Raw genomic sequence first — 27,128 nt, 5'->3', positions numbered from 1 at the left:
CCGCAAGGTTTTCATTTCCCCAATCAAGTTAAAGTCAGCGTAGAAGCGAGCGGGAAAAGGATGCCGTCCGCGATCCGCTGGGCACATCCTGCCTGCGAAGGCTAAATCATTCAGTGAGCGGCGGCGGCTGCTTTCTGCCGCTCAGAAATGTGACAAGTAAAATAGATGACATGAGCGCTATACGGAGGTAAACAGCATGTAATTGTGTATGTGGCCGTGCTGGGAACAGTCCAAGGTGAGAGCAGCCTCCCAACGCCTCCTGCTCAGTTCATGTTTGGATTTGCCCAAATTTAGAATGTAAAAGTAAAACAAATAACACGAGCGTGGGATAATTCAGCCGTCATTTCCTCCGATTGCTCATAATTGTAACTATAAAAAGATAATATTCAGCCATATGTGCATCTGCACGGCGAGGACTGGTCAAGAGGAGGACGACCGTGAGGTGAGCCCGCCCTCTAGTGGACGGTTAAGGGCACGGCAGGCAACAAGACATTGCTTACACTGGGAAGGAGGGGGAAACCGGTAAACCTAAGATTTATGCCGTGAATTCATCTACATAAGCAGGAGAAACTCAAAATATAAAAGCAAAAAAAAATAAAAAAAATGTTAGGGCTGTAAATGGAACTGTGCATGGAAAAATTGCAGTATTGGGGATGGGACATCCCAAAATCTCACTGCCCCGCGGTGGGGAAAGAAAAATGTGTTGTGTAAAGAGACCAGGGTTAGAGATTTGTCATCCCCAGCAGGTCAAGGTATGCTGCGCATTTCACCTTTTACAATTCCAAAGGGATAAATGTGGGGAAATGGAGAAAGGTTTATATTTTACCGGCTTTACACAATGCTGCAGTCTTCTGCCACGGTATATGGTGGCGTTATTGACACTTATTTGTAGTTTTGCTGAAATTTTAGAGAAAAAAAAAAAAGAGTCACCAAACTTAAAATCGAACCGGTCTTCAAAAATGTGGTATTAAGCCTTCTGCTAGCGAGCTAGAAAGGCTATAGATCCTCGGTGTCCAGCTTGTGCCGTCACCAGCGGTCTGCGCTGCCGTGCTCCACCACCCCCATAACGAGTGAATGGAGCAGCGGTGCGCACATTCGGGTACAGAGCCATTCAGATGGGGCATCTCAGAGCGTCTTTCTCAGGACTGTGGGGGTCCCAGGGGTCAGACCACCCCTCTATGGATAACAGATAACACCTATGTGTGGGATTTCCCTCTAACATTAAGTAACCCTCTTGTGTCAAGCAATTCACTCTGAGCCACAGAGGCCGGGACTGCACAAGAGTCTGAAGAAGCAGCGGCGGTCCAGCAACGGTGCTAGTCGCTCTTCTGGGGGACCGGACCAAACCGGAGCCTTCACTGCCCGCAAGCATCAATGAGTCTGATGCCCATCAGCAGGTCACTGCTTATTCCGAATATTTGTAGGTACGAACTACTGCATTCCGGAAAACCCCTCCGCTAGACCTGCAGTATACCCCCCCAAGAACAGACATATACACCGGGTAACATCTGACCCCCAAATACAGGCATATACACCGGGTAACATCCCCCCCACCCCCAAGAACAGACATATACACCGGGTAACATCTGACCCCCAAGTACAGGCATATACACCGGGTACCAACCCACCCCCCCAAGAACAGGCATACAAACCGGGTACCAACCCACCCCCCCAAGAACAGGCATATACACTGGGTAACATTTCCCCTCACCACACCTCCCCACGAACCGGTATATACACCGGGGAACATCCCCTCCACCACCACCCAAGAACCAGTATACACCGGGGAACATCCCCTCCACCACCACCCAAGAACCAGTATACACCGGGGAACATCCCCTCCACCACCACCCAAGAACCAGTATACACCGGGGAACATCCCCTCCACCACCACCCAAGAACCAGTATACACCGGGGAACATCCCCTCCACCACCACCCAAGAACCAGTATACACCGGGGAACATCCCCTCCACCACCACCCAAGAACCAGTATACACCGGGGAACATCCCCTCCACCACCACCCAAGAACCAGTATACACCGGGGAACATCCCCTCCACCACCACCCAAGAACCAGTATACACCGGGGAACATCCCCTCCACCACCACCCAAGAACCAGTATACACCGGGGAACATCCCCTCCACCACCACCCAAGAACCAGTATACACCGGGGAACATCCCCTCCACCACCACCCAAGAACCAGTATACACCGGGGAACATCCCCTCCACCACCACCCAAGAACCAGTATACACCGGGGAACATCCCCTCCACCACCACCCAAGAACCAGTATACACCGGGGAACATCCCCTCCACCACCACCCAAGAACCAGTATACACCGGGGAACATCCCCTCCACCACCACCCAAGAACCAGTATACACCGGGGAACATCCCCTCCACCACCACCCAAGAACCAGTATACACCGGGGAACATCCCCTCCACCACCACCCAAGAACCAGTATACACCGGGGAACATCCCCTCCACCACCACCCAAGAACCAGTATACACCGGGGAGCTCCCCCCCAAGAACCGGTATATATTGGTAACCTCCCCCTGAAGAATGGGTATATACAGCAGGGAACAACCCCTCCACCCCCCAAGAACCAGTATATACTGGTAACCTCCCCCCAAGGATAGGTATATACACCGGGGAACATCCCCCACCCCACCCCCAAAAACCGGTATATACTGGTAAACTCACCCTTCCCCCTCCCAAGAACAGGTATATACACCGGAGAACATCCCCCCCAAGAACCGGCATATATTGGGAACAACCCCACAAGCCTTGCTGTATCCTGGGAACACACAAGACTGACATTTTAAAAATGCCTGTCAGTCATTCCGGCTTCCCACAACTTCCAGAGCGGACTGCTGACTAGCTACCTGATAGACGACCCCAGGAAGGGGCCATTGTCGGGAGGTAATCAGTTACTGACGTCTGCAGTTCTGGACGATCCTTATGCCGCACACCCATGGCATCCAGACTAGCCCCAGGGCAATGTCCTACCCCCAGGGCATCCAAGCTAGCACCCCCAGGGCATCCAGGCTAGGTTAACCCCCCCTTTTCCCCACAGGGCATCCAGGCTAGGCTAACCCCCCCCCCCTTCCCCACAGGGCATCCAGGCTAGGCTAACCCCCCCCCTTCCCCACAGGGCATCCAGGCTAGGCCAACCCCCCTCCTTCCCCACAGGGCATCGAGGCTAGGCTAACCCCCCTCCTTCCCCACAAGGCATCCAGGCTAGGCCAACCCCCCTCCTTCCCCACAGGGCATCCAGGCTAGGCCAACCCCCCTCCTTCCCCACAGGGCATCCAGGCAAGGCTAACCCCCCCCCCCTTCCCACAGGGCATCCAGGCTAGGCTAACCCCCCCCCCCCTTCCCACAGGGCATCCAGGCTAGGCTAACCCCCCCCCTTCCCACAGGGCATCCAGGCTAGGCTAACCCCCCCCCTTCCCACAGGGCATCCAGGCTGGGCTACTACCCCCCCCTTCCCACAGGGCATCCAGGCTAGGCTACTCCCCCCCCCTTCCCACAGGGCATCCAGGCTAGGCTAACCCCCCCCCCTTCCCACAGGGCATCCAGGCTGGGCTACTACCCCCCCCCTTCCCACAGGGCATCCAGGCTAGGCTACTCCCCCCCCTTCCCACAGGGCATCCAGGCTAGGCTAACCCCCCAGGGCATCCAGACTAGCCCCGATCCACCTCTGCACAGATTTCTCTCATCTTTTGGGTTTGGCTCGCGTTCAGACTAGTCACTCCTCTGGTGCACAGAACTCTGCCAGTTGCTCCATATCAGCCAGTAGGTTGGTGCATTTCACGGCATCCCAATGAAAAATTCATAATGAAGTAATGAACTAGTAAATTATTAATGTAAAGTCTTTTTTTTTTTTTGTTTGCATTCAGGAGATAGATCTTTATCTTTAAATAATGGGACCTGAGCGGGGAGGATGAGGGGGTCCTCGCCCAGGTGGGCACGTTTCCATACGGCAACACCTAAAAGCCGGGAACAAGCGCTCAATTCATCTGAGGAAAGTGACACGACTCCTTAGTATTCATGGAAGTGTTTACTGTCACATTCCCTCCGGACGGAGCGGAGAGAGATGGACGCCGCTAATCTCCTCTCTACACCTGCAGAGTATTATATTCAGAACGGCCCCGAGTCTCCGGCTGATACGGGACGGCGGGAACAATAATCCCCTGCTACATTTACATCTTAGACAGGAGTGAAGGATCTCGCTGGCAGGTGTCTGCCGGTAATGAAGAGGAGGATGAGCCGCGCAGGTCTGGGTGCAGCATTAGACACCACATCTCCATATAAGCTGCTCTACAACCGGCCCGAGTGTTATATATACAGGGACAGAGAAGCAGTGCGAGGACAAGCACACAGTGCTCAGTGACAAGAGTGCCACAAAAAAAAGGCAATAAAATAAATTTTATATATATAAAATTATTTCACATATAAATTTTAATTATTTAAAATTGAAAATATAATTATATATATTTTAAATATAATTTTTTTTTTATTTCTATTAGAAATTCCACCTTATTACTTACTGCTTTTAACTTACATTATTACTGCTACTAGTCACATCCAGAGCTGCATTCACAAAGCTGCTGCTAGACAGCTACGACTTTTGCATCTAGATGCAACGCCTGCAGCAATGCCAATTTTTGAGCCCATCTCAGCATCAATCATCGATTAGGCCCCGCCTACTGGACTCCTGAGCGCTAAGCTAGCAGAGATCCAAGTACATAAAACACAGATTGTATGGAACAATCTGCTCATCTCCTCCTGCCATCAATGTGATGGGTTCACTTTACTTTGCCAATATCAATTAAAATTTTTTACATTTGCAAAAACGTATCAATTTCCCCATAATGCACCACAATTGCACATGCTCCATACAAACAGCCATTTATCAGATATAAAATGGTGTGGGGCCTGAAAGCCAGCTTGTGAGGATGCAGCATTACACAAGATGTCAATCAGCCCTGCAATAATCAGTCTGCCCGATAAGGGGAATGGTGGAAAGCAAAGACCGGCATGAGCAGTCTGACCGTGCGCCATTGGGGACCATATAGCTAGAGAGTTACTGGCAATCACAGGAAATGTCAAAAGGTAGGTTCAGCACATGACATTTCCAGGTATAATCAGCATATCTGCACCATCAAAGCACATCGGTATATATGCAGCGCAGACGGACAACCTGACACTACCACCACTGTGGACGAGAAGTTGTGACATCCCATCCAGCGGATATCTGCAACAGCGCCACTGTGGATTAGTCACTTTATGCTGTGGACGTCTCCCCTCACATTGCAAAAGATGGGTGGAAAATATGCAACATTTCTGCAATTAAATCTGTGGGGTTGGATGAAAATCACAGCTGGGTGTGCGAGTCATAGGCGGCCAGGCTATTGTCTGACAAATGGGATCTTTAGAAAAGTAATAAGACTTCCTGTGAGGAGATCTGGCTGACACACCAGTGTTACAGCGCCCTCTGCTGTTCTCCTGATTCCGGCTACTGTGCAGGGCAGCCAACAAGGCGACAGTAGCACCGTTGGCCTATAAGCCAAATCTGACTTTCGTTTACAGGAGTATGTGTGGTAACAATGCAAAGCGGACTCACAGATTTCTACCACGGAGGCTGGTGGGCATTTTCGTGGATCTGCATGAGGGTTATCCTGATTAAATAGTCTTATTCCAAGGGGGGTTTCTTGGTGCAAAATATTTTGGACATATCATGGACAAAATCTGCCCAGCCAGATCCTCTCCACAGCTTGTGAAGGTGTTTACAGGGGACTTAAAAATAAATATAGTATCATAGAAAAGAGTTGGAGATGACCTCCAGGGTTCTCGTGTCCAACCCCCCCGCTCAATGAGGGAGTCACTAAACCATCTCAGACAGATGTCTGTCCAGCCTCTGAAGACTTCCTTGAAGGAGAACTCACCACCTCTGGTGGCAGCCTGTTCCACTCATTGATTGCTCTCACTATCAAAGTTTTTTCTAATATCTAATCTGTATCTTCTCCCTTTCAGTTTCATCCCATTGCTTCCTGTGTTTCCATGTGCAAATGAGAATAAAGCTGATCCCTCTACAATGTGACAGCCCTTGACATATTTGTAGACGGCTACTAAGTTTCCTCTCAGTCTTCTCTTTTGCAAGCTAAACATTCCCAAATCCTGCAACCGTTCCTTGTCGGAGAGTTTGCAGTCCACTCACAATCCTGGTTGTTCTTCTTTGGACTTGCTCCAGTTTTTCAATGTCTTTTTTAAGATGTGGTGCCCAGGACTGGACACAGTATTCCAGATGAGGTCTGACCAAAGAGTAGAGGGGGATAATGACTTCACGTGATCTAGACTGTATGCTTCTGTTAATAAATCCCAGATCTGTGTTTGCCTTTTTGCTGCTGCATTACACTGTTGACTCATGTGCTGTCTGTGATCTATTAGTATATCCAAGTCTTTTTCACACATGGTTCGTTGGGTTATTAGAACGCAAAAAAAAGCATTTTCCAGCAGACACAGTTAGGGTACATTTAGAGATGTGGATCCACAATAGTCAATAGAAGAGTTCACATGATTGTCCTCACCGAGTGGCCATGTGGAAAATATTACGGCATACGCTGGTCTGATCTATTTTAAGGATCAGACTTGCACATTAAAAACAAAAAAAGGTGCGTTTAAAAAAAAAAACACAGATGCCATATGGACACCATCTGACCCTCCAGTATTTATGGATCAGTTGCAATTAAAAAAAAAAATAATAATATTTTTTTATTATCTATAAAACCAATGCAATATGGATGAAAATAGTTCATTTTTTTCTCTCTGGATGAAAAAAAGACAATTTTACATAAGCCCATCTGAACACGGCTTAAAAGGCCCACACAAGTAATGTGAACAAGTTCCTATAATATTTAAATGGTCAATGGCAAAACCCACAACAGTACAGCTTGTATTAAAATAATGAAACAATAAGAGAGAATAAAGTCTCTCTTATGGTCTCTTATGGTCCACATTACACACCTCCTGGTTGGTGATTCATATTTTCAGAGTCTGGGTTGTCTGTAATACACCGGCTGCCCACTAGTGGGAGCCAAGTTCCGGAATCTCCGCTTACTGTTGGGGTGTGGGCGATCGGTCCCCAATGTGGGGTGCAGTCAGCTCTGTAGATGGCTCAGTTTGTATGAGCAGGGTCTGCTCGGTTATAATAACCCCACGGATGGAGAAAAGTCCACTCTGTGTAGACGGCATCTTGTTAGTTTGTGGCGTTTATCAGGAGGCATTTGCCATTCTGCAAATCTATGCAAAGTGCTCTGACTGTGATGGCCGCAGCGGTCACTGGAGTGGAACCTGGAGTAAATCTTTTCTATTACTGCGAGCAGATAACGCCGCCAGCACACACGGCACTTTAGCTCACGCTGTTCTGTGTGAGGGATGCCAAGTTCATTAAACTATTCATCTCGGAGAGAGGCCGGCGGTGCGGCGGAGGCCGCGTGCCCATAAACTCCCGTGACCATGCTGGGTTTTTAAAGGCAGAATAAACCTATTTTTATAAAATGTGCTCACATCTCTTCTTCCATTTACAGCGCAGGCAACATGAAAGAGAAATAAGAAGAGGGAGAGGCCTTGACAGCGGGCAGCCCTCTCCGACCGATGCCCTGCCCTGACAAGCGGGCGGCCCTCGCCGGCCGATGCCCTGCCCCGACAAGCGGGCAGCCCTCTCCGACCGATGCCCTGCCCCGACAAGCGGGCAGCCTTCTCCGACCGATGCCCTGCCCTGACAGCGGGCAGCCTTCTCCGACCGATGCCCTGCCCTGACAGCGGGCAGCCTTCTCCGACCGATGCCCTGCCCTGACAGCGGGCAGCCCTCTCCGACCAATGCCCTGCCCTGACTGTGGGCAGCATTCTCCGTCCAATGTAGGCGAGAAGTGATCTAAAGGGGGTTGCTGGAGGGTCTATCCCCCTAGGTGCTGTTTAAAGGGGTTGTCCACCTCTGGGGCTATACAATATTTTTTTGCATTTCTGCATTACAACATTTAGGGATATAAAATCATTTTAGCAAAGCAGTTTCGATAAAAATGTTGCACCAGTTGGCTTTTTACAGGCTGTTTTCCTGCGCGTACAATTTTGATGTGGTCTGAGGTCAGTAGTCGCTTACGGAGCTCCTATGAGCTGATTTATAAGAATTACAAACCCTGCCATTGGACCTTCAGAAAGTGCTCACTGGTGAATTCTCAGTTAACTCATTCTGCAGTTAGCAATACACCGTGCAAAAGTGAAAACGTGAAACGACAAATCGATTACAAAAATGATTTATTTTTTTTATAAACCAAAAAGAGCTAAGCGTGCACACACCTTTCAGGATTTTTTTTTTTTTTTTTTACACAAATGCATGTATTCAGGTCTAAAAATTAATTTTTGCAATTGGGCTTCATTAAAAATGATGCCGTCTATAGCCTGTGTGCATTGCACTGTATTTTGCTGGCTGCGGAATGAGTTCTCTGAGAATCCATCAGTGAGCTTGTTATATTGATCCAAAAGGATAATGTATGTTAAGCGCTGCAGAATATGTTGGCGCTATATAAAAATAAAGATTATTATTATTAAAAGGAGAGCGTTTAACCCTTTTTTTCTCAGCTGATTTATGACCACAGACCACATTAATGTTGAGTGTGCAGGGGAAAAAATTCTGGAGCAGATCCGGATCGAACAGTATTTACTAGAACCCCTTTAAGTGAATGATTAGAGACGGATGGATGGGGGGCATCTGGGGGCAAGGACTACCGCGGACATCGTTTGATGCCCAAGATAAAAATATATCGTCAAATTCATCGTTCTGAAACTTTCCAGCAAGTTTGCAAAAATGCTCACTTTGTATTTTCTATTCTGAAGGTAAAAATTTTGCAAATGGGGCGACTAAGTGAATAAAACATTGGCACCGTCCTAGGAGGAGGCTGTGTGACATTACAGGGACGTTTAGATGGAGACAGATTAAGTCTCCCCTTTTTTAAAAGGCAACGACAAAAAATTTTTAAGTGCAGCCTGATTTATCAATACGACGCCTGCCGATGCTGCCAAGAGGCGACTAATCACACTGGGAAAGATGGCAGCACTTAGTCAGCGAAAGCCGCGTCTTATGGTCCATGATTGCACCTCCGATGGCAGAGCCGCGAGGAGCGCACACATACAGCGCCGAAATTATTCTAACCAGGCAAACAAATCATCATTGTATACAAAATTGTATCTGCAGCTCAGACAAGAAAATAAGAGCAAAAAATACCGCGCACATCAATAGTCCACTCTCCCGCAACAGTTGTTTCTAGGAATCACAATCTTTCTGTGCTTATAAGTCAGTCTTTCCCCACAAAACGAAGCACAGATGCTCAGTGCACCCTTGGTGTGGCCAAACGGTACAGTGCAACTTCCCACCTACTTGTTTTTAATCCATCTTCACCCAATCCTTCCTTAACTTTGGAGGGGGGAGGTGATAAACGTAAAACTAGATGGAAAGGTGCACCGAATTGTTTGGCCACCCCAAGGGTGCACCGAACATCTGTGCTTGGTATGAACAGTCATTTTGTGGAGACAGACTCACCCTTGAAGGTATGAAAGACCAACTTCTAAACATATAGAAAGAGCGAACTCAAGCGCCTGTGCTTGGTTTGAACAGTCATTGACAAAGGCATTACCTTGCCCGTGTTCCTCAACCCCTATAGGCAGTCTCATGACACTGCCCGACACCTCCCATCTTAGCTCTCATGGTGCTGCTGCATCTGTCACCTGGTCACTCGTAGAGGCTTCTTCTCAGTAATGAAACCCTCTATTCCCCTTATTTTGTAAAATATTGCCTGGTTTCAAGAATAAAATCTTTATTGGTTCCTGAGAAATCTGGTAAAACCCTTTTACACCCATTGGCAGATATCACCTAGCAATCATTTGCAAGAAAGATTGCCTCCACGTTTACAAGGGTGAACAATCAACTGACAAACGAGCAAAAAAAGTGTCGCCATTCAGACGTTCCTTCTTTTTAACCTACGTGTCCTGTCCATGTTCTTCATAGATAGTACACATACCCACTATGGTCTATGGGGCCGTTCATTCGTCCGTCTTATTTTGTAGAACAAGTGTCCAAAAAAACAAAACCAAACCCACAGACCGCACATGGATGCCCGTCTATGCTTCGCCCAAGTGCTGCCCCTTTTTTACTGTTTGATGGGACGGAGAAGCTTGGATTTTTTTGGTGCACCAGCAAAACGGACACAGCAATATGTATGCATCGTCCAATGGTGCAGGCAAGGCAGCTGCTATGGTGTTCCCGGGACGCCAAATGGATCCACCCCCGTCCTACTCAAACTTAACTCTCGTCAGCCCTGCTATGTGAGTCCTTAGACCTCTGCTGCCTAGCTGTCCAGATGCAGCGGAGGCCACATGTCCCTTGCTGCGTCTCCTCTCCGCTCCAGCCATCCAGGAGCACCGGCCAGCAGGAGATGTAAATGCTCGAGAGAGGACCGCATTAGTTGGAAGCAACAGCGTCTATATTGATTGGACAAGTCCCTTTAATTACAGTCACACTGCTCTCCTAAAATACTCTGCGTTGCTGTGAAAAGCTTGCATTTTAAGATTGGGATTTCAAGGCAAACTCCCACGCATAGCAATCAGACTAGACCGCCCCATCCGGCAGCTCCAGGTGTTTGTGCAAAACCAAAAACTAAAGTTTACACAGAACCAAGTCCACTCCTAGTCTCCCAGCCGCTCGGCGCGTTCTCCTTTCCCCCCCCCTTAATGTCCTATTTAGGTCATGGTTTGCCTTCATCTTCGGGATTACACAGGCGTTTATGGAGCTACCTTGAAAGATAAACAACAATAAAAGAAAATTCTAAAAACAGATCTCATCTAAAAAGGGACTGGGGGCTGCACAGTGTGAATTAGCGGGCGTGCATGAAATGATTTTCTTAAGAAGAGTGGGCTTTGAGGAGTGGGGCGAGGAGCGGGGCGAGGAGCGAGATGTGATTATACAGGGCAGGACGAGCATCTTCAGACGCGGCTTTAAGCAGACATGAAAGCCTTCAGCTGCGGCTATATTACTTCATCTGCTTCCTCCATTCACAGATACAGAAAGCTTCAAAAGAGCCTCACAGCTGCAGCACTTACACACGGTCCCCGCACCACAGACAATGCGCCCATTAACTCCTGGGATCCTGGAACAGACGGCACAGCGAAGGCCAGGCGCTGCTGAATTGTCAGGCACCCACTGTAGGCCAAGAAATGCACCAAGTGCAACACTGGTACCAAAACGTACCGCCAAAAATGAGGCTAGGCTGCCCTCTACAGCCCAGAGGCTGCAACTACGTGCGAGCAAGGACATGACCAAAACAGCAAAATATAAATCACTATTGGTATTGATTGGTGCAAGTTTTACTCCTGATTACATGGTCACAAATTTAAATGAGATATAGTAACCTGAATATACTGATCACTAACACAAAAAATATATATAGCTAAGAACATCTTTGCATGGATCATTTTTATTGTTCATTTGCTTTTAAATTTAAAAATGAATCAACTTTCTAAATCGTCTTCAATGAAAATCCTAAACCACTTTGCTGTTGTAAAGTCTGTGTAACTCCTTTGTATAACCGACTGTCCTGCTGCGTATAAAAGATTGAACAGTGCACTACTTGTGATAGGTTCAGGAGACCCTCAGTGGTGATGGGAAGAGCAGAGCGCTGAACCTAACAGTTAAGTTGAGGTTAAAGGTCTGGAGATCCATAGTCAGGCCAGGAACTGCACCCGGAGCAGAGCATGGACTAAATAATATTGATGTGTAAATTTGGCATAAAAAATAGCAGCAGTGAGGGAGGGAGGGAGGGAGGCTGCACAAGGCAAACCAAAGTGAAGGAGATAGCCAGGTTTTAAGGAATGTTAGATATCAAACGCTGCAGATATGGAGGAAAACAGAAGGGGGGAAGGGAGTCACAAATTCATCAGTGTGCTGGGTTTGAGAGGGGGGAAGTAATACTCCTCAGCATCAGAGAAGAGACCATTCATGGGCTGTAGAAGGATAAAATCACTACAGGAATGAAGCTGTGCTGATACAGGAATGTTAGCAAAGGCAGCAAGTAGCATTCTGAACTCCCAAACCTCACACCCAGCATGTACTACTGAAAGGGACACATCCAGACTACCACAAAGAAACAAAAAAAAAAGGGATGTTTAGGACTATAAGCCATCATCAATGTCAGATCGGTGAAGGTCCGACACTCCTACCAATCAGCAGTTTGTAGCTCTCCTAGTGGCGGGAGGTGCACAGTGTACACAGCGGGAACAGCACAGCTCCGTGCACAGTATAGTGGCCAGTCTCCGGTATTGCAGCTCAGATTCCACCATTCATCTGAATGGGAGAAGTACTACAGTACCCGAGAATGGCCAATATGCGGTGCTGTACATTGATGGCGGTGCGCAGTGACTTCTCCAATCCCAAGTCATATTTATCAAACAAGATGCAGAGGAAACGCGGCTAAACAACTCGCTATGTTTATGCCACAGTTAGTGTACTACCATATTTACGGCCAATACATGTGTGCATGCTCCAAGTTGTGCCATGGATTATATAGCACCTGACAACCAATTTTGGACCAGACCGAGTCCATTGTTTAATTGGCTAATTATCAGTAACACTGAGTTCTTGGGGACAATCTAGTCTGCTAATGACAGTCACTCCCAGGATTAAAAATAAAAATATAGAAAAAGTAGCTTTTTCATTATACAAAAGACAAAAATTGGAATAACGTGATCAAAAGGAGGAAAAAAATGGCATCACTGAAAACATCATCACACCCGTCAAATTTAACATTTTTTCCAACGTTCGGCCCATTTACGTGGCCAAGTGTGAGACTCCTCTGTACTATGCCAAGGCTTGCTCTAACACCAATACCTGGGGTACAGAGGGGTCACATACTAGCATCAATCTCAGGACATTCCTTCCTGTTCTTATTTTCCAGAATGGAGAAAAGCTGAATAATTAGCGGCTCGGTGCATGGTAGGACATCTGCAGGACTCGCCTCTTAGAAGACATGAATCACATTTTCCCCAAGCGGCAGAAGTTAATATGATAAAAGCTTCTTTTGAAGCAAAAAGTCTTTCCCACCAATTACATGAACAACTTGGAAGAAAGTGAAGAGATGGGAAGGAAGGGTCTCTGGGGAAAAAAAAAAAAAAAAAAAAAAAGTTTCAAAACATATTACAAAAAAAGGAAATTAGACTGCACTCAGTTTCACAGTAGGTCCATCACAAATCTTTCAAGTCGTATTCTAAGCTCCAATCTTCAAAGTGGCACAATCCCCTTTGAAGCTTTGCTCCGAGCAACTTACACTGGGAGGTGCGGCATGTGGACTTAACGCCTGCGAGTCACTTGTTAAGTCTGCAGACACGATGATAAAGCTGCGGGCCGAGCACCATGGAGAGCGAGCGGCGTGTACACACCATGGAGAGCGAGCGGCGTGTACACACCATGGAGAGCGAGCGGCGTGTACACACCATACGAGGTCCGCTGCCGCACACACATCTCTGCTACAGTAACGTGCCATACCCTGCTCCGCTCAGAAAACACCAGTCTGGATTGGTTAAAGCGGAGCAAGGATATATGGGGACGTCTGCTGCCAACCAGACCTCAGCGGTGAAACCACCTTGTGATAGTGGAGTCTGTGGTTCCCAAGATGAAAGCCTTCAACAAATGACCTCATGGGAAAATATAACATTAAAAGGGGTTGTCTCATAAGGACTGTCCCTGTTTATTTGCCTTACTATGGCACATGGATGCTATAGGTGTCAGGATCCTACTCTTTGTATTCTGGTGGACTCCGGGATAGACAGTCTCGATGGCTGCCATGTAATACTTCACTTCCTCTGCAACCAAAAGTCATTCCCTCAGCAAAAAGAGAGAAGCAGTTTTTAAAAAAAAAATTATATTTTTTAGCAAGAAATCTTTTCTATATGTTCTCAACAGGATTTACTCGTAGTTTCTATCCCACTGCTGCCAGAACTGAAACAGATCATCATCAATCAAGCGGTGACTTAAGACAGTCGTAAGCAAGAAGCGGCAGCGCTGCAGCTGCCAATCAGGTAGTGATGTAAGACAGTCGTAAGCAAGAAGCGGCAGCGCCACAGCTGCCAATCAAGCGGTGACGTAAGATAGTCGTAAGCAGGAAGCAGCAGTGCTGTAGCTGCTAATCAAGCAGTGACGTCATGTAAGACAGTCGTAAGCAGGAAACTGCAGAGCTGCAACAGACAATGCCGCCATCTAACACCAGGTGAAATATTAGCGCGCCAGCCTCATCCCCAAACTATAACAGATCGAGAGGGGTTAAGGCCCTCATACTAATAAGCTGTTGGATAAACTGTCCTTTGGCTAACAGCGAACTCCCAAACTCCATACATAGGTACACTCGGCGGTACACACCTGTTTGTCCTCTAACAGAGTTGCTGCCACACTCAGATCTATATACACTGCTCAAAAAAATAAAGGGAAAACTCAAATAACACATCCTAGATCTGAATGAATGAAATATTCTCATTGAATACTTTGTTCTGTACAAAGTTGAATGTGCCGACAACAAAATCACACAAAAATCAATGAAAATCAAATTTATTAACCAATGGAGGCCTGGATTTGGAGTCACCCCCAAAATGAAAGTGGAAAAACACACTACAGGCTGATCCAACTTTGATGTAAAGTCCTTAAAACAAGTCAAAATGAGGCTCAGTATTGTGTGCAGCCTCCACGTGCCTGTATGACCTCCCTGCAATGCCTGGGCATGCTCCTGATGATGTTGCGGATAGTCTCCTGTGGGATCTCCTCCCAGACCTGGACTAAAGCATCCGCCAACTCCTGGACAGTCTGTGGTGCAACGGGACGTTGGTGGATGGAGCGAGACATGATGTCCCAGATGTGCTCAATCGGATTCAGGTCTGGGGAACAGGCGGTCCTGCTACGGGGTTGTTGCCCTCCTACGGCCCCCTCCATGTCTCCTGGTGTACTGGCCTGTTTCCTGGTAGCACCTCCAGCCTCTGGACACTACGCTGACAGACACAGCAAACCACCTTACCACAGTTCGAATTGATGTGCCATCCTGGATGAGCTGCACTACCTGATCAACTTCTGTGGGTTGTCGAGTCCGTCTCATGCTACCACGAGTGTGAAAGCACAACCAACATTCAAAAGTGACCAAAACATCAGCCAGAAAGCATTGCTACTGAGATGTGGTCTGTGGTCCCCACATGCAGAACCACTCCTTTACTGAGGGTGTCTTGATAATTGCCAATAATTTCCCTCTATTGTCTATTCCATTTGCACAACAGCATGTGAAATTGATTGTCAATCAGTGTCGCTTCCTAAGTGGACAGTTTGATTTCACAGAAGTTTGATTTACTTGGAGTTATATTCTGTTTAAGTGTTCCCTTTATTCTTTTGATCAGTGTATTTTAAAGGGGTTGTTAGTTGGAAACAACTTCTCACAGGATAGGATACAACTTATTAATAAGTGGGTAATGACTGCTGGGACCTGCATTGAACGGCAGACCAGGGTCCATTTATCCCCATTACCAATGAGCGGCAGTGCACATGCTTGACCACTGCTTCATTCACTCACAATAAGGCTGCAGAGCGTTGCGCTGTGCATTTTTTGACCGCCCTCTGGATTTCTTGGCCGCCCATAGAGAATGAATGGAGCATTGGTTGGGCGTGTAACCTGCCACTGTATTTTGTACCCGGAAAAAAAAAAAAATTACCCGTCAGGGAAAAAAAAAAAAAAAAGTGTAACAATTGATGCAGGTCTCCCATGAACTATGACCTAGGCAATAACCTATTTACACCCAAAAACTCCTTCAAAAGATGATTTTTTTTTTTTTTTTATTTCAAATCTCAAATTTTCCTGTTTATACTTTTTGGGGTGACTTGTTTGAAGGATGTGACCAAGCGTGGCCCAGCCGATTATAATTACACCAGAAAGTGGCATAAATTCTAGCAGAAGTGTGAACAGAAATTCACATAACAGCTGCACAGGAGCCTGAGACTGCCGCGCACAATGCCAAGTGGCAGCTGGAGTAACGTAAAGCCAGCAACACTGCAGAGGAGCAGAGACACTTTCATTTAAGAGTTGATAGATGGACTAAAGTGAATAGACGGACGCTTGGAGAACACTTCCTGGGCGAATGTGTTGCGTCACCTGTAGGTTTCAGTGGAGCAGAATAATGGTTGTGCGGTTTGTTCTTCACGGCAAAATCTTTAAAAGGTGATATGAGACTAGTAAAATGTCCATTTCCTTCCAAAGAACCAGACCTGGATGTGTCCAGTGTTTACATGAATTGGGCTCAGTAAAGCGTTCTTGTGGCTTCAATGGGGAGAGGGAATTTACAGCCAGACTCCTCTGGGGGATTATCTCCCGAGAAAACAAAAGGATCAGTCAGGGGAATTCAAGAAGCCCAATCCATTAAAAGGTTAATGTAGATAAATGTAAGGCCATGCACGTGGGCAGAGGAAACAAAATGTATAGTTATGTATTAAATGGTAAAACTGTCACGGAGAAAGCCTTGGGTGTATGGGTGGACGGCAAACTCAACGTTTGTGACCAGTGTCAGGCAGCTGCTGCAAAGGCAAATAAAATTATGGGATGAATTAAAAGAGGCATAGACGCTCATGAGGAGAGCATAGTTTTGCCTCTATACAAGTCACTAATGCGGCCACACTTTTGGTCTCCATTGTATAAGGACATAGCTGAACTAGAGCGGGTGCAGAGCAGAGCGACCAAGGGTATTCGGGGAATGGGTGGGCTGCAATATCAGGACAGGTTATCAGATTTGGGGTAATTCAGTTTGGAAAAACAAAGACTTAGGAGCGATATTATTACCATGTACAAATATATGAGGGGACAGTACAGATTTGTGTAAAGGTCTTTTTACACCTAGACCTGTAACGGTGACAAGGGGACATCCTCTATGTCTAGAGGAAAAAAGGTTTAATCAATGACAGACTGATTAGTGATTCTTTACTGTACAAGCAGTGAGGTCTATGGATTCTTTACTGTACGAGCAGTGAGGTCTATGGAATCTTTACTGTACGAGCAGTGAGGTCTATGGATTCTTTACTGTAAGAGCAGTGAGGTCTATGGAACTCTTTGCCATGGGAAGTTTTAATGCTTGACTCAGTACAAAAGGTCAAAGAGGGCCTTGATGCCTTTCTTGAAAAAAATATTAGAGGTTATAGGCACTAGATTCTGTGATGGGGCGCCGATCCAAGGAACTAGTCTGATTGCCATATTAGCATCGGCCTCATGAGGTTTTCGTCTTCCTCTGCCAATTGGTTGAATTTAATGGACTTTAGTTTCATAGATTGAAGGCAGACCCAATTAGAGCTGTTTAATAGGAAGACACGCACTGAAGTTCCCTGAACCCTCTGATCGCAGCAGGTCAGGCTTCTCCAACCTTAGCTTTAGTCGCACTCACGTAGTCCATGCATGCAAGCTCTGCTCTTACAAAAGGGCTCTGGATTCATGGCAGACATCAGGATCTTTATGGCATTTAATGACGCTACAGGGAATATGGATTGGTGTTTTGGTCACATGACAACTCTTAAAGGCATTGTCCTGAAGTCTCCTCCTACATATTCCAAGCAGAGCACAATAGCGGGTTTCCCGGCACGAGCGCAGTGCAATCCATTTCCCGTTTGGACACAGGTAGGAGTACTTGAGAGCCGCTCACCGCCCTCCGATCCCCGGTGGGGCAATGGGACGAGGGAGCTGTATATTACAGTATCAGCATCTGTCCTTCTGATGGGATACAAGAGATGCAGATTAGCATAAAATGTAATGATGTCAAATAAGCGTCTGTGAAATAGGGACTGCGTCGAGGCACTATTTCCGAAGCCTGACAGCGGCATCGCGGTTTAGAAATGCAAATGAAACCATTATGTTCAATAATTATATGAAAATATGAACAGTTCAGCATGTTTTCCAGCCCTGATGGCGGTTAATGGGATGTACGCTTATGTAAATAACTACTATTAAAGCTAATGCCAAAAAACCCCTAATAAATTCATAGTAGAGCTACTGATTTAGGAGGCTTTTAAACGCCAGCAGAGCTCAGTTATTAGAAAGGAGTGCATTATTACGCTTAGACCTCATTACTGCCGCAACTCAGCCAAACTCCATCAATTATTTTGCGATAATGAAAATGAGAATCATTCATTGTGGTTGGGGGGGTGGGATACAGAAAAGAAAAAAATAAATCCCTATTCGACAGGTTTTCTTAGAAAAAAAAAATGTTGGGGTATCAAAATACTGGAGGCTTGGTGGAGAAACATAAGCGTGCACCATCTATCTAGCGGCTCGCTGGTGTCTGCCACCTCAGGGTGATACAGCTGAAACTTGCACATAGGATGATGGAAAAATCTGCATGGAAATCAGCATCTGGGGTGAAAAATACACAAATGAGAGCAATGGCTTCGATAGCGGTGCTGGAATTGTACGATTATTTGTGTTTCTTGTAAAACAAAATTAGAGGGGAAAAAAAAAATGTATTTTTGGGAAGAGTCCCTGTGTGGGAGGGTAAAAGCCCTTTCCAAAAACACATTTACATACTTAAACCAGTGCTACAATAGGTCTCTTAAGACCTCCCAAATACAGTGAGCTAAAGAAGCCACAGATATCAGCCGACAGTGATGGACATGGGGGAGTCCCGACTGACCCCACAGATGCGGTTAGTGGAGAAGGATCAGACCTGGTGGATTTCCAAAGCCTGATCCTTCTGGTCGTTGAGCAGACGAGGGGTCTAGTAACATGGAGATGTAATGTCGAGCACTCGTATGTATCGGGGGCCACAGCAGTCAGCTGAACTTTACAGCAGCTGTCTAAATCTGTCACCTCTTTGCTATTATTAAGTGTAGATTTTGCGCTAAAATGTATACAGGCTTCAGACGTAATTTATATTAATCTATTGGGCAGTGGAAACGCCGCCACTCACTAAAAGCCCCACTTATATTTCTGCAAAGTGGCGAGAGCGACAAATCTAAAAAGTTAGAAATTTGGCACAAAAAAGAAACAGGTCTTTTTATTTTTTTTTACATCAGCATATTGGAGTTAAGTCTATCAAAAATTCCCCTGTTGCACTATTTTCACACACGTTGTGTTTTGCTGCGTATTTTGCAGCAGATTTTTATGCAAATTTTCAGCTGCATCTAGCAGTACCAGCAAAGTCTATGAGAAACCAGAACTCTCTGTTCACAAGTGGCTTTTTGTTTGCTGCCTATTTTCTGCCTTGCTTGCGTATTTGGAAAATAGAAAATGTCACTTATTTCAGCGTTTCTGCAGCAGAAAACGCACCTGAGTTTTTGCTGCGTATTTTTCACCCATAGAAAATAATGGGTGGTCAAAAATACACAGCAAAATACACAGCTGTTTTCCTGCCAGAGAAAAGTTAGCAGCAGAAAAAAAACACGTGTGTGAACTGCAGCCTTAGGATGCAGCTGACATTATAACAGTAATTTTACAAGAAGAGCGACAGATATCAGCCACAGATTCAAAGTTTTGTGGAGGCTCTTAGCGTTGGGGACAGGTGATGAAGGGTGGCCCTAAGAGCAGGGAATTTTCTCCATTTACTACCACAAATAGTAAATACTTTTATGCCCAAAAATGACAAAAGTATTCTGTGTGATACCTTTATTGGCTAACCAGAAATAAATATATATATATATATATATATATATTATATATATATATATATATATATATTATATATATATATACACAGTACAGACCAAAAGTTTGGACACACCTTCTCATTTAAAGATTTTTCTGTATTTTCATGACTATGAAAATTGTACATTCACACTGAAGGCATCAAAACTATGAATTACCACATGTGGAATTATATACTTAACAAAAAAGTGTGAAACAACTGAAAATATGTCTTATATTCTAGGTTCTTCAAAGTAGCCACCTTTTGCTTTGATGACTGCTTTGCACACTCTTGGCATTCTCTTGATGAGCTTCAAGAGGTAGTCACTGGAAATGGTTTTCACTTCACAGGTGTGCCCTGTCAGGTTTAATAAGTGGGATTTCTTGCCTTATAAATGGGGTTGGGACCATCAGTTGTGTTGTGCAAAAGTCAGGTGGATACACAGCTGACAGTCCTACTGAATAGACTGTTAGAATTTGTATTATGGGAAAAAAAAAGCAGCGAAGTAAAGAAAAACGAGTGGAAATCATTACTTTAAGAAATGAAGGTCAGTCAGTGCGAAAAATTGGGAAAACATTGAAAGTGTCCCCAAGTGCAGTTGCAAAAACCATCAAGCGCTACAAAGAAACTGGCTCACATGAGGACCGCCCCTGGAAAGGAAGACCAAGAGTCACCTCTGCTTCTGAGGAGTCACCAGCCTCAGAAATCGCAGGTTAACAGCAGCTCAGATTAGAGACCAGGTCAATGCCACACAGAGTTCTAGCAGCAGACACATCTCTACAACAACTGTTAAGAGGAGACTTTGTGCAGCAGGCCTTCATGGTAAAATAGCTGCTAGGAAACCACTGCTAAGGACAGGCAACAAGCAGAAGAGACTTGTTTGGGCTAAAGAACACAAGGAATGGACATTAGACCAGTGGAAATCTGTGCTTTGGTCTGATGAGTCCAAATTTGAGATCTTTGGTTCCAACCACCGTGTCTTTGTGCGACGCAGAAAAGGTGACCGGATGGACTCTACATGCCTGGTTCCCACCGTGAAGCATGGAGGAGGAGGTGTGATGGTGTGGGGTTGTTTTGCTGGTGACACTGTTGGGGATTTATTCAAAATTGAAGGCATCCTGTACCAGAATGGCTACCACAGCATCTTGCAGCGGCATGCTATTCCATCCTGTTTGCATTTAGTTGGACCATCATTTATTTTTCAACAGGACAATGACCCCAAACACACCTCCAGGCTGTGTAAGGGCTATTTGACCAAGAAGGAGAGTGATGGGACCTGAACCCAATCGAGATGGTTTGGGGTGAGCTGGACCGCAGAGTGAAGGCAAAAGGGCCAACAAGTGCTAAGCATCTCTGGGAACTCCTTCAAGATTGTTGGAAGACCATTTCCAGTGACTACCTCTTGAAGCTCATCAAGAGAATGCCAAGAGTGTGCAAAGCAGTCATCAAAGCAAAGGTGGCTACTTTGAAGAACCTAGAATATAAGACATATTTTCAGTTGTTTAACACTTTTTTGTTAAGTATATAATTCCACATGTGTTAATTCATAGTTTTGATGCCTTCAGTGTGAATGTACAATTTTCAAAGTCATGAAAATACAGAAAAATCTTAAAATGAGAAGGTGTGTCCAAACTTTTGGTCTGTACTATATATATTATATATATATATATATATATATATATATATATATATATATATATATATATATATATATATATATATATATATATATATATATATATATATATATATATATATATATATATATATATATATATATTATATTATTTTTCTGGTTAGCCAATAAATGTATCACACAGAATACTTTTGTCATTTTTGGGCAAATTAACACGGAATAATATTATTAACTAAACATCACTAATATGAATACATTAATACAAATACTAAAATGCTGATTAATAACACTAATTCATAATAACAAGTATGATAGTGTTATTAATTAGTATTAGTGTTAATATGTATTAATATTTATTATTTGTATTGTTAGTGTTGGTTATTTTGTATTATGATTATTATTTTAGTATGTAATAAACTACTACTACCACCACTACCACTACCACTGATAGAAAATTCTACTGAAAACTATCCTTCGTTATTTCAATTAGCTATTAAGCGGTTAACGGATCACTGGCATTTTAGGATTTACATTACGGAGAAAGCATATACAATTTAGTCCATAGATACTACTGCATATATGCGGCTCCGATAAGTACAGATCCCACCAGGGCTCCCATCAGAGAAGTAACAGCAGCCCCTGATCTGGCAGACTTGTGCCATCTTTGTATTACTTGAAGGATCATTTATCAATAATAGTATATTTACTCTGTTGCCCCCCACCATAACCAATAATCAGCTATATGCCATAAGAGGCGGAATCTGTCCACCAGATACTGATCACTGGGTGTCCAACCGTTGGGACCTGCACCGATCAGCAGAACTAGGAATTTTATCCCCTACTGATCACTTTACAAACGTCAGCAGCAGATCGCATGCCCGACAGCCTCTCCACTTATTCTCTATGCAGCCCCATAGGTAATTAGTGGAGCGGTGGTCAAGCAAGTGCACTGCAGCTCCGTTATAACAGGAATGAAAAGTACCCTATTCTGCCGACCGTTGCGGGTCACAGCCATCGGACCCCCACCGATCAACGAGTTATCACCTACCTCGTACATAGGCCCATTTGTTTTAACAGGACACTTTAATGAGACATCGGCTTTAAAGATTGTGAATAGTTAACACTTTGTGACTACTCAGGCCTCCGACCAAACCCAACAGTCTCCTAGATTGCACTGATGAGGAGCAAGAAGCCCGAAACAGCTTTGTGCAAGTGGCGTATCATTTTATATCATGTAGCAAGGCGATTTAAAAGGGTCAATGTTGACTCATAGGATAGTCAATAGGTGTTGACTCGAAGTCTAGCGTTGTGTATACACAGAAAATAAAACACAGAATGGGTGATGGAAATACAAAGAAAGGTTCCCCACTTCTCTATTACTATATAGATGATCATTACGAGAAAAAAGAAAAATAGATGAGGCCAATTAACAAATAGGACCAACCATTTAGAGTGTTGATCAGAACCAGCACAGTTCAGGCGAGTCCACGGTCGACTAAACACTCAGGACATGCCTAGAAGCCTTGGCTTCCCGGTAAAGTGTCCTGTGATTTACAGTAATACATTCACAGGTCACGGTCAGCCGTAATAGCTGCTATAAAGTGCCCAGAGAGCCGCGGGCCGGCCGCTGCTGTGCTGGGCTACGGACCTGCCGAGTAAGAGTTAATCAGATTAACACTTGGCAGCCTGCGGGGCGTTATGTGAACGTACCCGAGAATCTGATTAAAACGAGGCAATGCAGAGCGATTCTGAGGCCGCTATCCTTATGGAAAGTGTTCCTGTTCAGCAGGCGGGAATGGGAAATTCATGTTGACAAATGTAGATTTCATAGAAGGGAAGCATGGAGGGAACAGCTGGAAAGCCGCTTCCAGCCCAACGCAGGCAGCATCCCATGCTGATAAGTCATGCTACTGAATGGAAACACATGCAGATTTATTCCTCTCCATAAATTAGTACAATTATAACTCAGAGCAGAGTGAGAAAGAGAACCGGCGGGTGTGGGGGGAGTAAATATATGAAGACAAAAAGGATATCTTCCCTCTCTGTAGCAATGAGGTTGTTCTGCTCCTCCAAATGTCGAATCTTCTTCTCGAACGACTCGTGCTCCGTCTTTAATCGCTCTTCCGTCACCTCCTTCTCCTCGCTCACCCTGGAACGAGATGGCTCAGGTTAGAGAAGTCAACGCACAAAAGGTGCAGAGACTACAAAGCAGATAACTGTGCAGACACTGAATACGTGGAGATGGCGACAGTACAGAGCCGCAGCCTGCAGTACTACCGGGGCCATAATGTTAGGACCGGCCATCATTGCTTGTGGTGTGGTCTGATCAAAGGAAGCGGGATGAGCAGCAACATCGGGCACAACTACACACACGAGCCGCACCGACCAAACACTTACCGCCCAAATCATTAACACAACCATATTTTCATATATTTAAATGGAATTACCTGTACTGATCCTGAGTTACATGCTGTATTATACCCCAGAGCTGCACTCACTATTCTGCTGGTGGAGTCACTGTGTACATACATTACTTATCCTGTACTGACCCTGAGTTACATGCTGTATTATACCCCAGAGCTGCACTCACTATTCTGCTGGTGGAGTCACTGTGTACATACATTACTTATCCTGTATTGATCCTGAGTTACATCCTGTATTATACTCCAGAGCTGCACTCACTATTCTGCTGGTGCAGTCACTGTGTACATACATTACATTACTGATCCTGAGTTACATCCTGTATTATACTCCAGAGCTGCACTCACTATTCTGCTGGTGGAGTCACTGTGTACATACATTACTTATCCTGTACTGACCCTGAGTTACATGCTGTATTATACCCCAGAGCTGCACTCACTATTCTGCTGGTGGAGTCACTGTGTACATACATTACTTATCCTGTACTGACCCTGAGTTACATGCTGTATTATACCCCAGAGCTGCACTCACTATTCTACTGGTGCAGTCACTGTGTACATACATTACATTACTGATCCTGTACTGATCCTTTGTTACATCCTGTATTATACTCCAGAGCTGCACTCACTATTCTGCTGGTGCAGTCACTGTGTACATACATTACTGATCCAGAGTTACATCCTGTATTATACCCCAGAGCTGTACTCACTATTCTGCTGGTGGAGTCACTGTGTACATACAGTGGTGGCCAAAAGTATTGGCACCCCTGCAATTCTGTCAGATAATACTCAGTTTCTTCCAGAAAATGATTGCAATCACAAATTCTTTGGTCTTATTATCTTCATTTAATTTGCTTGCAAGGAAAAAACACAAAGAGAGAATGAAGCAAAAATCAAATCATTGATCATTTCACACAAAACTCCAAAAATGGGCCAGACAAAAGTATTGGCACCCTCAGCCTAATACTTGGTTGCACAACCTTTAGCCAAAATAACTGCGAACAACCGCTTCCGGTAACCATCAATGAGTTTCTTACAATGCTCTGCTGGAATTGTAGACCATTCTTCTTTGGCAAACTGCTCCAGGTCCCTGATATTTGAAGGGTGTCTTCTCCAAACTGCCATTTTGAGATCTCTCCACAGGTGTTCTATGGGATTCAGGTCTGGACTCATTGCTGGCCACCTTAGAAGTCTCCAGTGCTTTCTCTCAAACCATTTTATAGTGCTTTTGGAAGTGTGTTTTGGGTCATTGTCCTGCTGGAAGACCCATGACCTCTGAGGGAGACCCAGCTTTCTCACACTTACATTATGCTGCAAAATTTGTTGGTAGTCTTCAGACTTCATAATGCCATGCACACGGTCAAGCAGTCCAGTGCCAGAGGCAGCAAAGCAACCCCAAAACATCAGGGAACCTCCGCCATGTTTGACTGTAGGGACCGTGTTCTTTTCTTTGAATGCCTCTTTTTTTCCTGTACACTCTATGTTGATGCTTTTTCCCCAAAAAGCTCTACTTTTGTCTCATCTGACCAGAGAACATTCTTCCAAAAAGTTTTAGGCTTTCTCAGGTAAGTTTTGGCTAACTCCAGCCTGGCATTTTTAGGTCTCGGGGTAAGAAGTGGGGTCTTCCTGGGTATCCTACCATACAGTCCCTTTTCATTCAGACACCGACGGATAGTACAGGTTGACACTGTTGTACCCTCGGACTGCAGGGCAGCTTGAACTTGTTTGGATGTTAGTCGAGGTTCTTTATCCACCATCCGCACAATCTTGCGTTGAAATCTCTCAATTTTTCTTTTCCGTCCACATCTAGGGAGGTTAGCCACAGTGCCATGGGCTTTAAACTTCTTGATGACACTGCGCACGGAAGACACAGGAACATTCAGGTCTTTGGAGATGGACTTGTAGCCTTGAGATTGCTCATGCTTCCTCACAATTTGGTTTCTCAAGTCCTCAGACAGTTCTTTGGTCTTCTTTCTTTTCTCCATGCTCAATGTGGTACACAAGGACACAGGACAGAGGTTGAGTCAACTTTAATCCATGTTAACTGGCTGCAAGTGTGATTTAGTTATTGCCAACACCTGTTAGGTGCCACAGGTAAGTTACAGGTGCTGTTAATTACACGAATTAGAGAAGCATCACATGATTTTTCAAACAGTGCCAATACTTTTGTCCACCCCCTTTTTTAGGTTTGGTGTGGAATTATAGCCAATTTGGCTTTAGGACAATTCTTTTTGTGTTTTTTCATTGAAGACAAATTAAATGAAGATAATAATACCAAAGAATTTGTGATTGCAATCATTTTCAGGGAGAAACTGAGTATTATCTGACAGAATTGCAGGTGTGCCAATACTTTTGGCCAGCACTGTACATTACTTATACTGTGCTGATCCTGAGTTACATCCTGTATTATACTCCAGAGCTGCACTCACTATTCTGCTGGTGCAGTCACTGTGTACATACATTACATTACTGATCCTGAGTTACATCCTGTATTATACTCCAGAGCTGCACTCACTATTCTGCTGGTGCGGTCACTGTGTACATACATTACATTACTGATCCTGAGTTACATCCTGTATTATACTCCAGAGCTGCACTCACTATTCTGCTGGTGCAGTCACTGTGTACATACATTACATTACTGATCCTGTACTGATCCTGAGTTACATCCTGTATTATACTCCAGAGCTGCACTCACTATTCTGCTGGTGCAGTCACTGTGTACATACATTACTGGGGAGGCAGGGCTTGTTCCCGATGCGGTTGCTATTAGACTCTTCAGCTTGTGGGAGAGCATGGTTGTATGTGAGAGCTACAGGGCAGTCAGTGTAAAGGTGGGACCCTCTCTTCGGCATGATAAGTACACACAGCGCTGACTGGAAGAGCCCAGACCGAAGCACCAGTCATACAGCCCTTTACACACTGAAGAAATGCAGCATGTCAGAGTACTGCTAGAAGGCCGCACCGCCAGGGAGGGTTCTCTTCCGCAGTGATGTCACTAATCCGCCATGCATGGCGCTCTCCGGCTAACTAGGACTGCTGCGGAGAGTGTAATTGGAAGGTGCTTGGTCCTACTGTTTCTCCAGCGATTGCTCGCGCTACCCTGCACCGTCATGGAGACTACTGTGTAGCAGGAATCGGCTGACTCTTCATATTGTCTAATACTGCTAACAAGCAGTCTCTGCGCCAACGTGGGCAAGTGCCAACATCAACTACAACAACAGTAGGGGCACAGCACAGATCTTAACCAAACCAAGCTACCATCTCTCCATTGGGCCACAACACTTATGGCGACTCCTTGTGTGTTCGCTAACAGCACAGGCATCGTAGTGCC

The 27,128-nt window shown here is 45.2% G+C and overlaps 1 protein-coding gene across 3 annotated transcripts in view; it reads right to left on the bottom strand.

The window, feature by feature from the left end:
* Window positions 1-27,128, bottom strand: part of KIAA1328 (KIAA1328 ortholog) — a 161,311-nt gene that overhangs the window by 103,865 nt on the left and 30,318 nt on the right. For all 3 annotated transcript variants that reach the window (XM_073680433.1, XM_073680434.1, XM_073680435.1), the window contains exon 5: window positions 23,408-23,523. In XM_073680433.1, the coding sequence (XP_073536534.1) occupies window positions 23,408-23,523 (116 nt within the window). The remainder of the gene's footprint in view (window positions 1-23,407; window positions 23,524-27,128) is intronic.

Source organism: Phyllobates terribilis, unplaced genomic scaffold (assembly GCF_046119375.1).
Source record: "Phyllobates terribilis strain yellow unplaced genomic scaffold, ASM4611937v1 Scaffold_1__5_contigs__length_1240528914, whole genome shotgun sequence".
Taxonomy (NCBI): domain Eukaryota; kingdom Metazoa; phylum Chordata; class Amphibia; order Anura; family Dendrobatidae; genus Phyllobates; species Phyllobates terribilis.
The sequence above is the reverse complement of the archived record's forward strand: the minus strand, read 5'-3'. Positions and strand labels throughout refer to the sequence as shown.